At 45.3% G+C, this 16,934-nt stretch overlaps 1 protein-coding gene across 2 annotated transcripts in view; it reads left to right on the top strand.

Moving 5' to 3' along the window:
• MARCHF4 (membrane associated ring-CH-type finger 4) overlaps positions 1 to 16,394 on the top strand; it is a 94,233-nt gene extending 77,839 nt beyond the window's left edge. For both annotated transcript variants that reach the window (XM_077784956.2, XM_021526182.4), the window contains exon 4: positions 15,805 to 16,394. In XM_077784956.2, coding sequence (XP_077641082.1) covers positions 15,805 to 16,166 — 362 coding nt within the window. In that variant the 3' untranslated portion in view covers positions 16,167 to 16,394. The remainder of the gene's footprint in view (positions 1 to 15,804) is intronic.
• The last annotated feature ends 540 nt before the right edge of the window (positions 16,395 to 16,934 follow it).

Genomic DNA, 16,934 nt, shown 5'->3' with positions numbered 1-16,934 from the left:
GTACTTTACTGTGAGGGTGGTGATGCACTGGAGCAGGTTGCCCAGAGAAGTTGTGGGTGCCCAATCCCTGCAAGTGTTCAAGGCCACACTGTACAGGGCTCTGAGCAACATGGAGTAGGGGGAGGTGTCCCTGCCCAAGACAGATTGGAACAAGATGATCTTTAAGGTCCCTTCCAACCCAACCCATTCTATGAACATTGCAGCTGAGGTGAATTCCTCATTCATTATAACTTTGTGCAGCTGTGATGGATGCAGCAGTGTCTCCCTAGAAGGCTTGCAGTGAGTTCCTCACTGTGAAACAGCTTTTCTTCCTTTCTTCATCCTTCTTCCAAACCTTACTATCTCATGCAGGGTCTTTTGACCAATGCTCAAAGGCAGCTCTGGAGTTGAAAGTTCTGCTCCTGACTGCCAGCATGGCCCAAATTCTCTTGTTATTTCTTCCTGAGGTTTCGTTCTACTTCTGCCAGTTTAGGATAAAACTTCTCGTGGATAATTACAGTGGCAACAGATCTTGAAATACTGGAGTGTTGTGTGCAATTCAGTGTCTCCTCCTCTGCAGTAGAGCCCTTTTCCTCTTTTGTTACCTAGCCTGTGGGTGGGTAGGAAAGTTTTGGGAACTAAGAAATGCTCAGTCGTGGGGAAAGGACATTAGGTGCACTCAGTTCAGCTAAGGTACAATGCTGCCTGTACATTTTTTTGTAACAGGCTGGGCAGCCTTAGCTAGCAGAATGTGATACCATAGGTCCTGCAGTAATTGTATGAATTCCAGTTGTTTCTTCCTCCAGCTTGAGCCCCAAGTTTTTATTTGTTAGCAGAGGAGCAGAGGTTGAAAGACAAGGTACTTAATGAAGAGCAGATGTGCTGAAATAGAACTCCTCTGTAGTTCCTGGCAGTTTGCACTTCAGTTACACTTGGGTGTCTCACATCCATTAGGCAGCCAGGGACTCTTGTCCCAGAGGCCAGTTTACACACCCTGTCCCTGGAGGTGCTCAGCAGGACACCTCCTCTGTGGAGTCTCAAAGCTGGAGAGTCACCAACTCTGCATAGGTGTGACTAAAATCAAACAGGCAGTCAGCAACTGCCCAGATGTTTTGTGTGATCTCCTCTCTACCAAATCAGTAAGGGATTTAGGCAGTAATTTGCCAAGATAGAGATACCTGTGGCAATTTGCATGGACAATCCCATGGCAGCACAGATCTTTCCAGTGTGGAGTCAAAGATAAGGGCATGGGTGTTTCCTTGCACATATAACTCCCTCAGCACAGATCATTTGGTTGTTGTTATCCTCATTTGTTCTGAAATGGTCAGATCATCTCCCAAGCTGAACTCTCAAAATATGTCTGATTACTCAGAGACCATTGATCCATGGAAAAAAAATCCAGGGGCCTGGATTTGCACCTTTCAGTCACTAACCTTCAGTAATATACTAGGGGTTTTTTTATTTTTCTAGATCTAGAATGCACCACAGAAATAGTTGAAAAGGTCAGGAACCATTGTCTATCTCTTCACTCATGATGAAAACAAACAAAAAAAACAACCAAAGTAAAACTATCCTGCTCCTCATGATCAGTGGGACAGGTGGTATGGCCCCAAGCACCAGAAGATATGTCCATCTGGGCAAGATGGCCTTCAAACACTGTTCTCCCCCTTGCTCTCAGACATCTAACAGGAGAGCAAGAAGCACTGAAAAAGATTGCTTGGGATTTGTGGGAACCTCCAGTACTGGATTTTATTTAAGAACCTGTTAGAAAACATATGTCAAGAACAGGTTGCAGAGAGATGTTCCCAGTTTGTGAAGAAGGAACAAATTAAATGCTTCTTGATATCCAGCCAGCCTCAATGTCTTTGATTCTGATCTCTCTTCCATCTGTGCTATCTCTGGTCATGTCTGTAGGACAGATATGAGAGTTGGATTAAAGTAGAAACTGGTGATGGTGTGAGCATAGGAATTGCTCTGCTGTGAAGTCATCTACAACACAGACATCTGAGATCAGGAACCAGGAAGGGAATGAGAAGTGAGATGGGGACTGTTCATTTGATTAACTGGCTCTCTCCATGGTCCATGAGAGGTAAATCCAAGAGGTAAATCTCTCACATAGCGAGAGATTAGCAAAAACGCGGTTATCGAAATGCACAAATAAGTGGAATGAGCCTTCACAGGAGAGAGTAGCAGCTTAGAGCTGGCCTGTAAATCCTGAGAGATACCTGCCTGTTAATTAAATGACAACCCTTGGAGAGAAAAGGAGAGGTTTGCCTCTCTTTCTGTCAAGGTGCAATTAGGGAAGTCAAAATTTGTAGAGTAAGGTGGCTTTTGGGGTCAGGAGGACAGGAAAGCATCTCCTGTTAAACAAGGAGGAACTCTGCCAGCTAATGAGAGCATGTCACAGAGTAGGCTCAGGCACCCCAGATGGGCTCTGAGGGAGAATCATGTCCCAGGAGGGCCATTTGCAGGCTGTGTGCACAGGGCTGTGGTGGTATGGTTTGTGTGTGCTGGCCTGCTTGGGATCACACAGGGGTATCCCTGATCTTGGTGTGCTGGGGGTTTATCCCCAGCAATGCAAAAGTGATCTGATCTGCCTCCCCTTGGATCACTGACTGATGGGCACTTCTGCTTTGTCTGTGCCCAAGTCCCTGCTCCCTGGCTCACCTTGCCTTGATGCTGACAGCAGTGCACTTCTCCAAGCACTAAATACTTGAGCTCTTTGAAGGTTTTCCCACTCTTTCCTGGGCTGGCCCCTGATGGTATTTGCCTTCAAAACAGCACTGCAGCTCAGCAGCACAAGATAGGCAGAGCAGGACCATTCATCCAGCCAACGATTCTTGTTGGCACACCATGGCAATCCATTACAGATCAGGAAATGTCTGCCTGCTGTTTTTAATCCCAGCTGCCAGAAAGAATAATCAAAAGCATCCAGTATGTCTGACAGCATCTCAGCACAACCATAGGTAATAACATAAGAAATCAATAGCCAATTAAAACTGATCCACAGCATTTGATCTTTCATAGTACAGTGGGAACAGTAATTAATGGAGCTTCCTTGAAACAGTGACAATTCAAGCCTCCTGCCAAGACTAATGGGGTTTTGTTTTAAATGAGCTTTGCTTTCTAGAGGAAATACTGGGCTGAGGTAGGCTTGGGGTGTTATCTAGCCAGGTCACTTGGGCCCTCAGCATTCAAAGGATTTAGGAGTCAAAGTCAAAACAAAATAAAAAGAAACTGAGAAATGAGCTGTCTTCAGGGTCTTGGTCTTCATCTGTATTGATCCCATTCTCAAAAGGAAAGCAGATGTTTTCATTCAGGTCTACACAGTCCCCCAGGTTGCAAAGCTGGAAGAATCACTACTGCAGTAGGGAATCAGTTTTAATTGCCACACCCACATGTTGGCTTGATGACACCCTAAAGGCAGAGCACAAGGCAGAAAAGTTCAGCAAATGTCTTTGGAGGAGAGACCTGACAGCAGCCCACACAGCAAATGTGTGTGGCATTGGCATACCTGGAAGAGAACTGTGAGAATATACAGAAGTGTTCTGTGGCTTTCAGCTTGCCATGCTCTTCATGCACTTCTTACCCAATTTGTGTGTAAACTGGAGCTATCAGGAGCTAATTGGGGTGGCCAGATCCAGGTCATACCTTCAGAGCGGGCAGCTGGGATAAAGCTAGGCAGCAAAGTCACCTTTTCTTCACCATGAACTCTGGTTTGGACAAATTCAGCCACAGTGTGCATGCTTTAAAAACCACTGAGCAAATCATTGATCTATCAGCTGTTCAGAGGCTGTGTAGACAGGAACAATCCCCACAGGGCATGTTATGGGGCTCTCAATCCAGCTGGGCAGGGTCCCTCCTGGGGAGCAATCACTGTGGGCCCTGTACCTGGACCAGCATCAGGAGGAGCAATGCTGCAAAGCTGATCTGACCACTGACTCCTTGGCTGTTAGCCAGGAACAGTGGATGCTTAGCAAAATTGAGACAAGCCACCCTTCTGCCCCTGAAAGAAGGGACCTATTTTTATCCACTGTTGCATTGATTGTTCCATAAGAGAGCAGAGGGGCAGCTGGCACGTGTGCATTGTGTGCTCCCAGCAGTGGGCAGGGCTGCAGGGTGTGCCCACAGGACTCCAGTGCAGCTCTGGCCACTCTCCACAGAGGCAGCACATCACTGCTGAGCAAAGAGACACAGCTTTGGACCTGGCTCTGAACCCTCTCCCTCTTTGCAGGGAAGGAACTTGGCTTCCAGCACAATCTGAGCAGCACCTGGGCTTTCATATGTATGTGTTCAGCTCCACACTCCTTCCCCACATCCATCTCCAGCAGGGTCCCACTGTTGCAGCAGGTCTCCAGAGATGTATTTATAGTGAATAACCATATGGGGCTCTCTGCTCCAGTGGATCAATGTGTTTGGCATTTAATGAGGGCAACATAATTAACAGTTTTTGAGGGAAAAAAAGAAATTCCTTCACCTTGTAAACTGCATCTTGTGCTTTCAAGTGTGATACATTACAGTCAGAATGGTGCCTTCCTGTCACTAAACTCCTTGACAAAATCAAGTGCCTGGTGTCCCTGGGTTAAGTTGCCATATGTGGGCAGAGGCAGGAGTACTCGCCTGCCTGTCACAACCTCTACACTGTGGCAGGAAATTCCTTTGTAGGCAGCTGGTAGGATCTCCCATGCCAGCTGCACAAATTGTGCTATCTAGTAAGGGATGAAAAAAGTCCTCAGTTCTGTGCCAGGCTGTGTTTTTCCAACCGCCTTCTGTCCCGTCGCTCCTCCTACTACAGCCTGCACCCCACAGACACGTTACTCCTGGAGGTGGAAGCTGTGGTCCATGGCAGGCTGCTGTGGCTGTGGCAAGAGAATTCAATGCCATAGTCAAAGATGAGACCACGGCAAGGTCACCCCTATGCATAGTGGATGAGGCTGCTTTGGGTGTGTCCCCAGCTCAGTGGGGAGCCAGAAGCAGAGGTAAGAAGAAATTAATATGAAGCCACATTAATCAATCTCTGGAATCACCTCATAGGGGCTTATTGATGGCTGCCTATCAGCAGAGCCATCTTTCAACCCAGATACAACAGACTGTAATGAAGAATATTGCCAACAGGCTAATGGGCTAAGTTGCATAACCTAGTTCTTCCTGAAAGTTACTCCCTGAAGCAGTGCTTCTCTTCCTGCACCAAGACCCACAAATGATAGCCACAGCCTGAGCCCCTCTGCCCCATGGCAGAGCTGCTTCCACAATATCCATACTAGGCCAGGTGGGACAATTCACTCTGCTCAGCCACAGCCACATGAAGAACCTTTCTGTGTTCTCCAAGGCTCTCTAAACCTTTGCTGCAGGTTTAGACACACTCAGCTCCATTCACTGCTGTCATACTTGTGATGTAATCATTGGTAGATCCCATAGGTGCAGGTAAACCCTTACCTGTCCCTCACCCTCTATCAGCATTCACTCATCTGGATATTGCAGCCACAAAGGCCTTCAGCTCTGGTGGAAGACCCTTGTATATGCAGAGAAGCAAGGAACATGTTTTGCCTTCCTAGAGATCCTGGCTAGTCAGATCAGAAATTACAGACCTTTGTCCTCTTGGCTTCTGCCACCTTTGTTAATTTTGAGTAGTGCTTCTGTGTGAGAGGTGAAGACCTTTGCAGGGGAGAAGGTGGGGTGAGACCTGTGGGGATGTCATCAGGGAGCAGAGAGAGGCTGCAGCACCCAAGGTGAAAGGCTTTGGGAGATCTCACAGAAATCCTGGGTTTGCAATGGATTTTTTTTTTTTTTTTTTTTTTTTTTTTTTTTTTTTTTTTTTTTTTGTCATGGCTGTGAAGAGCAAAGCGGCACAGGACAGGCTGCACCATGGTGTGTTCCAGGAACATATTTATCCCAACAAAAGGCTGGCCAAATTCCAGCATGAACACCCTCTGCCTGACATCCTTGGGATGCCTTCCTGCATGTTGGAGGGGAAAGATGTTCACATCTCACTCCACTGATGCAGTAGGAGCAATCACAATGCACATGCCAACATCTGACATCACAGGCATGTCAGGTCCATTCATTTAGCCCATGTGCCTTACATTACACTGGGGGATGTCAAAGGTGATCTGTACTCACCTTTGTGTCTCTCCTAATTGGTTTGCATTTCTCTTAGTGAAAAAGCACTTAGGTGACTGGAAGAATTGGGCTCAAACAGGACCTGCATCCATTAGAAAATGAAAAAATTTTGAAACTATTCTCATTTTTCCTTACAGAATTTAATTTGCTAATAAAAGCAGAGAGGGAGGCATTAGTTCTACTTTCAATAAGCAAATGTCATGTTTTGATCATTCTTGAATAAAGAATTTTGATTTAACATTTAGAGATGACTGCTCATGCTGAGTATTTCAAATTCAGTGTCAGAATTTGGAATACAACATTTAAAAAAAAATTCTATTCCAAATGAAACATTTTAACCTGTCTGCAAATACACGTGTGTTCTTCCATTCTGGGGAACAATGTGACTTTTTCAGGTCTCACTCCAATCAAGTGTGAAGGCAGATTCCCAAGCCCTGCACAGCACAGTGGTGTTGTCCAGCTTTCCTTTTAAAGGAGTGTCCCTGGAATGTCTGAGGATCAGCATGATTGCACAGTGCTTTGGTCAGAGTAACATTAGCTATGGCAGGGGAAGGTTCAGGTCCCAGAGCTGGAGGAACGGTTTCCATCATGCAAAAAGAATGAAGTGGATATCACGCGTGTCTTCTCTCCTCACCATAAGTATTCAGCTCCATGGACTTCTGTAGGAAATGCCTGAAAATCTGAAGGTAGAAAAGACCCATAAAATCACCTAGAGATCAGTGCTCTGTTCAACCTAGCTTGAAATTATTATTTGCTCCCTTCTTTAAAAGACCTTGCAGTATCTGTCATGCACACAATGAGTGTCTTTCACCTCTTGAACAAAGCCTTTTCAAGATGTGGGGTGTTGCTGTTATATTCATTTTAAATTAGGAAGAAAAAAAAAGGTCCCAAGAGGATCTACCCAGTCCTAGCTACAAAGCAAGGAGGGAAAACTTTAAGACAGCAAGAGGGTATATGAGTACTATGTCCAAGCCCTATCCTTCCTGTTCTGGCACAGTTATGGATGGACACACAAGTGGGGAGTGGTGCTGGAGAGGCATGATTCAGAAGCAAGGAGTTGTTCTGTTGGTGGAGCTCCCATCTCAATTTATTTAGTTGCTTTTTCTAAGAAGAGTCTCATTTATTGCTGCCTGCATAACTGCAGACTGCCCTTTAATCTTCTGCTTTATCATGCCCTGTGAGTTAAATACTACAGGAGTACAAGGGCCCTTTAGGCACAACATTCACTTTGCTGTAGCTGTCCACAGCCAGCTGAGTTTATAGGAGTACTTTAGTTTATGCTTTTATCTATTGCCTGAGCAAGAATTTCTTTGGGTTTCATTTTATCTATTTTCACTGTTATTTCTTGTTTTGCTTGTGGGTGTTTTTTATCACTGTTTTCAGTCAAGGGATAAAAAAGTACTGTTTTGGGCAGTGTAAGAGGAGGAAGCTGTGGTTGGTAGCTTGCATGTTTACAGCTAGAAGTACTGTGGTATCTCCAGGGCCATGGTGTTGCTGTGTGCAACTCCAGGGGTCAGCCCAGCTCATCTGTCACATCTCTGCAGGACAACTTGCATTATTTTCCCATTGCAAACAAACCATGTGGGAGTGCTGAACAAAATTAAATTTTGTTTCCATTGGACACCTCTTCTCAGCTCCTTAATTTGCCTGTGTTTCCTCGTGTTGGATCTTACCAGCTTGGTCCTACAGGGCCCAGCGCAGGTGCTGTGGAGGACATGGTTGAGCAGGGCTGCCCTGGGATGGAGGCAGCACCTCACAGAGAAGATGCATTACTTTGCAGCCATAAAATCTCCCCAAATGCTCCTGCAACACCCTGCCCCCAGCCCCCATGAGCTCCACAAGCCCCATGACAGGCAGTCCTACCTGTCAACTCAATTCATCCTGCTGGATAAAGCCTTCCTTCTCCCACAGCTACAAATGCCATGTCTGTGGGGTGGACAGCTCCCACTTCCAAGAGGAACCTGTGGCATCCTGTACACACAGGAATCACTGCTGCATACTTGTGTCACATGAACTCATGACATATTGCAGTGTCACAGCCTGGAAATTGTTTCTTGCCATGTAGCTCAGCCTCATCCTGCAAAATCACAGTGATTCCTGTGGGAGGGATGCTGCCAGCTGCCACGCCAGGCACTGCCAGCAGTAATAGAAGAGCTGCCTCCTCTCCCCAGCCCCCCACACTCTGCCCCAGCATCACCCACCTGGTGGAGCAGCAGCTGTGGGGACTCCCTGAGGTGCCAGCATGCTGGATCCATGTCCCACCTGGCAGGGCTCTTGCTGACTCTAGGGCTGGGTGTTAAGGGCTGCAGAGAGTTTGGGATGCAGCACAATGACCTGCCCAGATGGGATCTGCTGCTCCTATGGCTCTGCCAGATGGAGTGGAGGAAGCAGGGAAGGAGAAGGGCTCCCACTGCACGTGGGTGGAAGTGGTCCTCGCCCACCAGGAGCTGAGGAAGCGCTGAGGCACAGCTGCCTTTGAACAAGGAGAAATGGGCTGTAATAAACACAAGGGTTTCTGGTTAGTCAGCAGTTGAAGGTTATGGGCCAGCTTGTTTTTGCTGTAGTGACCCAAAATGGAAGAGTCCAAACTTCCATAAAACACTTCCTCAAGACTGGGAACAGCTTCCCTACTCTGGTGAGAGCTCTTCCCTGGCCATGGAGGTACCAATCTCTGAAGGACTCAATTTCAGTTTTGCTGGAGTCATGGCCCTGTGGCCCAGGAGATCCAAGCATGGCATCCCAGTGCTGGGAAAGCTGTGTGGCAGTGAAACCTCACTACAGTGAATGCACTTGGCAGAAGAAGGAGGGTTTTGTCTTACCCAGGTCCATGGGATCCATGATGGCCATGTCATCCAGTGATAACAGCACTCAAGGGAGTCCAGCCATGCAGACATCCCAGTCCTGCTGAGCCAAAACACAGTTCAGATTCAAACATAATCACTTCTTTAGACATTAGAAAAAATGTGCATTGAGAATGATTGATAAGAAAATGCCTGATTATAATCAGCTAATTATTTTTTCCATATGTTAAGCATTCACTTGAGCTCTAATCATTACGAATGCATTTTCAATTTATACTTTATCTCATTCAATGCTGGAAATTGCTTAGTTTGCACACCCACCTAGCACAGTTCCAGCATTATTCAGAGCAGACCTTTGCTAAAAGTCTTGTGGACTAGAGAAATCCTGATCACTGGTCCAGTGTCTTGCAGCTTCCAGAAATGCCTAAAAGACAGCACCACATGTTCCAGGCTAACCGGTATGAACCTGTATGCAGGGTAGACTGTTCAGCTCTTGAAATTCTTGGGACAAAAATTATATTTTGGAGAGTGGAGATGACAGTTATAAAGGAATCCATACTTCCTATTTGATTTCCCCAGAAAGCAAAGGCTCCCCAAAAATTTGAGTGTATCAGTAGTTTGTATGGGAAACGAGTGTTTAATGAAAGCATTCCAGAGCTGAAGAAAAGTAAGATGTGAGGATAATGGACTCCAGAAAAGCAGCGGCAGCAGCCCCAGGGGAGCAGAGCAGTAAGTGTCTCTTGGGAAGAGAATCTGAAGGATAAAAGAGCTGTGAACAGCTCACAGCTGCCAAAAGGGATGATACTAAAGGCACAGCAGCAAACTGTGCCTGTGCAGGGGGAAGCTCAGAAGCGTGGGAAGAGAGCACAGAGGCTGGAACTCTTTGAGGACCCTAAATCAGAAGCTGCAATCACACAAAAGGCAGAAAGAATAACCTTCAACTAATGAAAATTCTCTAGAAATCCCAAAGGCATGGGCAGCTGTCGGAGTTGAGCCCCAAGATGACCATCCAGAGATTCAAAAGGCAAAAAGAACTGCGTTCATATGCATAAGTGAGGAAGAACAGGGCAAGTCTAAGAGCTCAAATAGTATGTGATAACAAAGGGCCAAATAGTTAAATGTTGCCTTTTTTTCAGTCCTCAAAACTTAACTAAAATAATTTTAATGAGGAGAAAGGAGCCCGGGGCAGAATCAGAAAAGAAGAACCTCAAAAATATTCAAATGAGTTAGCTCTGTCCTTGTCAGCATGTCCTAATGAACTTCAGAGGCAGCTGCAGGAACAGTGGTTGACCCATGAGCATTTCACCATCAGGAACTTAAGGAGGATGCAGGAGGTGCCAGGCAGCTGGGGAAATGCAAGCAGAGTACCTAACTTTAAATATAATCTCTATCAGATAATGAAGGTAGGCACTGAGGAAATGAAGGGCAAATCAGCTTAACTGATTCATAGAAAGATACTGAATATTTTTTAGCTAACCAATTGGTGAGCACAGGAGTATAACCAGATGTAATTTGGAAAGGTAATTGCAAAGTGGCTAAGGAGGAAGCTGTTAATTTAATATGCTGTGGCTTGGGCAATGCTCTTGGTGCTTTGCCTTTGGACTCTCCTCCCAGAGAAGCATGTTCTAGATTAAACAACTATAATGCAGGTGTACAGCCAATGGAGAAACTGCTTTCTCAGCAGTTGTCAGTGGTGTGCTGTAAACTGGAAACACATTTCAAGTAGAGAATCTTTTGGACTCAACTCTCTTCAATATTTTTATTAATGACTTAGATAATTAAATAGGATATGCTGTTATAAAATACACAGATGACACCATGCTTGGAAAGGCTGCAAGCACTTTGGAGGATCAGATCAGCATTTGAAATTTGAAATTATCTTGGCAAATTGGAGGAATCAACAAGATGTAATTGAATAAGGAGAAGCGCAAAGCATTACCCTTAGGAATGAGAAATCAGAATCCCAAATGCAAGCTGGACCAGTCACACTGCTGAAGACAGTGACATACCAGTTTATTTCATCAGGGAATCAAAAGGCAGGTGGGCTGTTACAGTGCTGATTCTGCATCCCTCTGGTTTGGGACTGCACCCTGCTGGGGAGTTCACCTGCAGAAAAAGGGAGATGAAATGAAGAGGTTCTGGAGATGATGAACAGAATTGAGGAGAAGAAGGACCTTACCTCATTCCCAGCCTAGTCAGCTCCAAGGTTCACAACTCTCCTCCACATCAGCCCAAGTGCAGAGTTGCTTTGATGCCATGACATTGTTTGCAATAACAAAACTACCTCTCCCTGCTCCTTGGTTCACCCTCTTTCACCATTTCCTCAAGAGCACAGCTCTGCAGTCTTGGGCATCAGCCAAAGGAGCATCTAAGTATGCTAGGCTGTTCAGAGAATTTGTCATATTCAGCTGGAACTGACCTGGGCACAATGGTGAGGGATGCCGGATGCTATGTACCCCTTTCCAAGCCTGTATTTCCAGGAACAGATCCTTCTGCCTCTCTTTTCCTGATTTATCATCAGCCACTTTCCTATTCTTAGATCAAGATAAAAGGTGACTAAGGATGGAGCAAATAAGATAAGATTAAGGCAAAAAGATTAGTGAGGGCTGAGCTGGTGGAGCTTTGGAAACAAAAATGCAGAAATTTGAAATTGTCACAAAAGATTAAAGAAGTCACAGAAAGGGAGGGAAGGGTTTGTGTATGCAATGATGTCAATAGAGAGAAAGCCTAGCAAATAAAGTGTTATTTCCCAGAAAGCTTGGTTTACCTTGGCCTGAGTCATAACTGCTGTGGAGGCAAACATTAAGCTTTGATCACAGCTGCCATAATCTTCCCCTGACACCCAATAATGAAAGCAACAGAAACAGGCTGAGGCATGGCAGCTGTCTGGCTGAGATGAAATCACATTTGAAAAGGAAAACAAAAAGGCTAAGTCCTGCTGAAAGTGGAAACAAGAGGTGACAGGACAGGGTGTTTTTGAGAAGGTAACTGTCTGGAATGGACTCTGATTTTTCCTTCTGTAGATAATATGAGTGTCAGTGTAGGGATGATGTGCCACCCACTGTCAGCAGAAGCTCTGTTTTGGTGGTTTTCTTTACTGGCAAACAGGTGAAACAGTTCCTTCCCCAAAAATTTTACTTGTTTCTTTCAAGAAAATGCCTGGCAAGTGTTGGAATAAGAGGAAGGTTAATTAGAGGCTGAAAGTTCTGGGGAAAACATCACTTGGTGGCAGAGGCTGACCATATTCAGGAATTCACTGAATGTCATTTCTGGGAAACTGCTGCTCCAAAATTACTTTAAATTGAAGGCTCACAACCCCCTGGGTTAATCTGACAGGATGGCGGTACAGCAACTGCTCCCTGCTTCCCCATCCAGAGACACAAACACAATTCCCGTGTTACATCCGCCACTGTTCTTCCAGCAGTCCTTCCAGCCCTTGGGCTGAGGGCCTTTCTCTTGATCAGTTTTCTTACAAGCCCACTGATGCAATGCACCTCTGTGTCATCTAATCCCAAGAGAGTCCAGCTTTCAACAATTTTCAAATCAAGGAATTTCATCCAATGCTGGTCCAGCCAGGTCACTACATGAGAAAATGGAAATGAGAGCGGTACACAAGTGCCCACATTCCATGGGAGTTTCACTTCATCAGCACTACAAACTGGGGATTTTGTGAAGCACTCAACAATCTGGACCAACAAGTTTGGTGTATATGTAACTCACATAAATTTTCCTTCTGAAGATTATGGTTTTCACAGAGGATCCACTGAGAACAGATTTTGTGAAGTAGAAGAGGGCGAGATAAAATGGGGAGGAGTAGAAAAGGACCAGGATACTCCCAGAATCCATCTGAAACTCTGCTATAGACATTTCTGTGTTGAGGACTGCACAAAGAGAGAATCACACCAGCCTGCAACCTTACACACTCACACAGGGGATTTGGCTTACGGAATAACTGCTTCTAAAGGGACACTTCAAGTTGAATACAGTCCTTCCTGAAGGACTTCCCACTCAATTCTGGCCTTTAAATGGAACATTTCACCTCTGTCAACAAGAATGATTCTTGAGGGGAGGGGTGTTCTTGTTAAGGGATGCACAGAGCTGAATGTAAGAATTCCAATCCTAATTTATCTGAGGCAGAGAAGATTTGTTTCAATGAGAGCATTAAGCATCCTGCAGTTTGATGTTAACTGATAGACTCTTGCTTACTCTTGGCACTTCCTCTTGTAAATGAATCACTGTTACTTCTGCTTCCATGCCCACCCCTCCACTTGGTTTCTTCTTAATTTTACAGCTTCGTAAGCTTGACACTGGGAAATCGATAAGTAATTTAGAGCCCAGTAAATACAGATAAAAAGAGGTTATTTTGTACTTTTATAAATATTTGGAAACCAAAACTATCTAAGAAAACAGCTGCTCAATTGATTCAGCAATCCATCCATCAGCATCACACAGTTAATTGCATTAGATCATAAACATTTATAATTAGAAGGCAAACAAACAAGAATTTTATAAACAGCCCTCTTGAATCAGGCTGCGCATTAAATATTTGTGATAAGGTAATTAAGAATAGATTTACAGTCGTGGCTCGGTGTTTAATACTTTGTAGAATGGATTTGATTCTATGGAGAATGTTCTACAGCCAAAGAGAAAACATTTGATTTTGGCTCTTTTATCCCAGGCTTAGAGTGGTCTCTGAGAAACACTGAGAAACTGATCAGAGTGGAATTTCATTCATTACTGATCAGACAGCTCATTTAAATGTATGTCTAATGTCCCTTGTCATGGGCTGATCCACTTCAGGCATGCTTCAAAGCTCTATCTCCTTGGCTGGATCTGCAGGCTTCCCCTAAGTCCTGCTTTTTATAGTTGATGCTTTGATCAGACCACGTCAGAATTCTCAACCATGTTTCAAAGCAGGAGGGAAAACCCACATTTTCTATGATGACATCACAGGTTTTAGTTATAAAAAGCCAGCAGCACTGCAGGGTTACAGCTGTGCAATCTTAGTGGCCTCTGGGAACCAGAGGGTAGAGCTCTCTCATACTGTAGTGCCTTCCCTGTCCCAAAATAGTCAGATCTGCATACAAGCTATCCAGTGGAGTTACTTCTACAGCCAGTGAGCAGGCTCAGCACCCATTTCAGTGAATGTGAGTCCCCCTGAAGCTAATCTGGGATCAAGTCAGCAGGGCTCCTAATTATGCTTAGAACCATGGAGACTGGAATCTCAATCTGTACTGAAGCAGTGATTTAAACTCTCTAATATCAGATGCTGATCCTAAGAAATCAAGTGGCTGCATCCCATCAGTGAGTAATGGGGAGATCAGCCCTAAGGGTAAGATGACCTTCAGGTATTTTGGGGTCTGATGTGGCACAGTTTGTCTCCAGTAATTATCTGCCATCAGAAACTAGAACTCTCTGGAAAAGGTAGGTGGTGGGTAAAACTGTAGCATTTGATTAATCGGGAAGAGCTGTAAAACATTTTATTCTGTGGTGCCCATCATCTCTCTACACGATGTTGGTCAAGACAGCCCCTTTGTTTAGGCATGAGTTTGATTCTTGTGAGTCTTGTTCATGTATTTTTGCTTGCAAGAGGAAGGAAAGAGAGCTACTCTTCTTAGAAAGGTTTTTGATAATCTCAATCCTGACCCACAATGGTGAATCCTTAATCATTAAGGACAATGAAGCCTTCCTTGTGCTAACTCACCCAGTCCTGCCTGCTGGTCTGGCTTCAGTTACCTGGGACACAAAGGCACTTTCCTAAGAGACAGATGGCTGCAAAGCAGGGACACTCAGACTCCCCTCATTCCACATAAATCCCATTCTCTAGCAAAGCTTGTGAGATACATTACAGTGTGCCAGCTAAACCCATCTACAGGAGATGTTGCAGCTTCCTTCAGCCTCAGTGGAGAAGACTTGTGTTGCAGCTCCTGCCAGACCTAGTGCTTCCACAGGGTCTAGCCAGAGTCTGCAAGTTCAATGATAATAGCAGAGCTTAATACTCAAGTATTGCCATCATCCAAGCAACTAAAATTATTTAGTTCCTTAGTCCTCATGCAAGGGTGGGGAGGATGATGGAGACAGCTGGGAAATGTGATAACTGCTGGGCTGCTGAGGGACCTGAGCTGCTCCTTCTCTTATGGACAGAGAGACCATTACCAGTGCCATATGCTGCAGCCCAGAGCTGTCCTCAGACATCAGTCCTGTGCCTGCAGGTGGGCAGCAGGACACAGGCACTGCCTGCACGCTGTGCACACACTGGGAGCCTCTCTGCCCTTTTTGTTAAGTGTGCTGAGCTCCCCCTCAAAGGAGGGAGTGACGTTTGATGGGGTACCTGCTCTGCAGTTGAGCAAAACTTTGTCTTGGTATAACAAACCACTTACAGGTACAGACAGACCTCTTTTTCTGCTCAGTTGCTGCCTCTGGCCTCCACAGGTGTGTCTGCTGTGCTGCTGTGTGTGGGGAGAGACACGGCGCTGGTGCAGCAGCCGTCACTGACACATCAGCTGCAGTTACACCCCCTCCAAACACAGGCTTGAGTCCAGTGAATCATACCTATGCAGCATGCAAAATTAGCCCAGTGAGAGAGAAACCTTGGGCATTTGTTGGTAAACAGATACTCTTTTGCTGTAAGAGCATAACTCACTGTGCTCCATTTACGATCCATTTATCGATGGCTGAGATAAAACTGTAATCCCTTTAATTCAGAGTAAAGAGGGATCCTGCAGCGGAGGAGCACCAGTGCTCTGCCTGTCAGTAATTAAAATACAGGATTTATCATTGAGAATGCACTGGCTGGAGAGCTGAGCTTAACCAGCTAACTGGGGGGAAATGCTGGGGAAGGTTTATGGCTCTTTCTAAAGTTTTGTTTGTGTTTTATGTTTATTTCTTTCCCCCTTCCCTCCAGGTCTAATAATACACGAAGGGCCCTCGGTTTACCGGATTTTTAAACGGTGGCAGGCGGTCAATCAGCAGTGGAAAGTGCTGAACTATGACAAAACAAAGGACATGGAGGAGCAAAAAACAGGGACCAGGACAAATCAGCGCCCCTCCTCCCAAACCACCCACTCGTCCTCCACTGGTGGTACAGCCACTAACTCCGCTCCAGCCGACAGCGGGGCACGGGCTGCCGGCCATGCCACAGGCACCCTCTCTGACCACCACTGTGCTTATACCATCCTGCATATACTCAGCCACCTGAGGCCTCACGAACAGAGGAGTCAGTCTAGTAGTAACAGAGAGCTCGTCATGAGGGTCACGACGGTCTGAGCAGAGGAATTCAGGAGGCCTTAACACGAAGTGGAGGAGACAAAGAACTCATAAAGCAGAGGAGCATGGTGTGCCTTTTTCTTTCTCTTTCCTTTTCTTTTTTCTTTTTTTCTTTTCTTCTTTCAGTAACTGCACAAGATATAAGAGGCGGCACCTGGCCAGCTAAGGAAAAAAGCAGGTGGAGGGAGAGCTGCACACTCATGCTAAAGAGGTTAATGTTTTCCAGCCTGTTTAAAAAAAAAAAAAAAAGAAAAAAAAAAGAAAAAAATAACAACACAAATCACAAAAAAAACCAACAAAACAAGTGCAATACAGACTACAAACTGAGTAGGCAGAGTTCTGGGGAAGCAGAGGAACAGACGGTTTAGCATGTCTTACAAATCCTATTACCTGGAATAGGTAACGCTCTGTGCACAGCCCCGTACACACACGCACCCGCACACAAACACACACGTAGTGTGAGATTTATAAAAACATGGAAGGGAATGAAATATTTGGAGTAGTTTTATTTTCCAGACTCCAATTAACCAGGGCTATGAGTTGTTTTGTTTCATGAGTCACTGGAGCCTTGTTTGATTTACCGTGGGGTACCTGAAGTGAAATGGCTGGGGATTTTTCCGTATTGATTTACAGAAGATGGATTGAATCATCTCACTAAGAAAATCTTAACAAAATCCAGGCACACCCAAATTTCACCAAGAAGCCTGTTTTTTTCATAATGTTCCTGACAAGGGGTTTGTGAGGGTAGAACTGGGAGGGGGGAGGGTG

Source organism: Lonchura striata, chromosome 7, assembly GCF_050655825.1.
Source record: "Lonchura striata isolate lonStrDom1 chromosome 7, ASM5065582v1, whole genome shotgun sequence".
NCBI classification, from domain to species: Eukaryota; Metazoa; Chordata; class Aves; order Passeriformes; family Estrildidae; genus Lonchura; species Lonchura striata.
The sequence above is the reverse complement of the archived record's forward strand: the minus strand, read 5'-3'. Positions and strand labels throughout refer to the sequence as shown.